The sequence below is a fragment of the Pterocles gutturalis genome, unplaced genomic scaffold, assembly GCF_000699245.1.
Source record: "Pterocles gutturalis isolate BGI_N339 unplaced genomic scaffold, ASM69924v1 scaffold1613, whole genome shotgun sequence".
Classification (NCBI taxonomy): domain Eukaryota; kingdom Metazoa; phylum Chordata; class Aves; order Pterocliformes; family Pteroclidae; genus Pterocles; species Pterocles gutturalis.
In genome coordinates, this window is record NW_010125158.1 from 1,744 (window position 1) to 2,307 (window position 564).

The 564-nt window shown below is 64.9% G+C and overlaps 1 protein-coding gene across 1 annotated transcript in view; it reads left to right on the plus strand.

Moving 5' to 3' along the window:
- Positions 1 to 158, plus strand: part of LOC104465404 (serine/threonine-protein phosphatase 4 catalytic subunit-like) — a gene marked incomplete at both ends in the record, with an annotated part of 1,804 nt that extends 1,646 nt beyond the window's left edge. Inside the window, one exon of the mRNA XM_010078432.1 lies at positions 32 to 158. Within this exon, the coding sequence (XP_010076734.1) occupies positions 32 to 158 (127 nt within the window). The remainder of the gene's footprint in view (positions 1 to 31) is intronic.
- Between the last annotated feature and the right edge of the window lie 406 nt (positions 159 to 564).

A 564-nucleotide genomic window follows, 5' to 3' on the forward strand; every position in this document is an offset into this window, starting at 1 on the left:
ACACGCTAAGCACACGCGTGTTCCCCTGCAGATCTTCTGCGTGCACGGGGGCCTGTCGCCGTCCATCCAGACCCTGGACCAGATCCGCACCATCGACCGCAAGCAGGAGGTGCCGCACGACGGCCCCATGTGCGACCTGCTCTGGTCCGACCCCGAGGGTGAGCCCCGCACACGCGTGCCAGGGCGTGTGCGTCGCGTGTTCCCCCCCCACGCACCTCTCTGGGGCCTGTGGAGCTCCGTGTGGCTCCGTGTGACACGTGTGTGGCTCCGTGTGACACACGTGTGACCCCACGGCCACCCCCGACCCCTCCCTGTGACACATGTGGATACATGTAACACGTGTGTGCGTCACATGTTCCCCCCACACACACCCCCCTGGGACCCTTGTGACTCCGTGTGACACCCGTGTGGCTCCGTGTGACACCCGTGTGACCCCACGGCCACCCCAGACCCCTTCCTGTGACACATGTTGACACATGTAACATACATGTGGTTCACATGTTTCCCCCACACACACCTCCCTGGGGCCCATGGGGCTGCGGGTGGCATGTGTGTGGCTCCAGG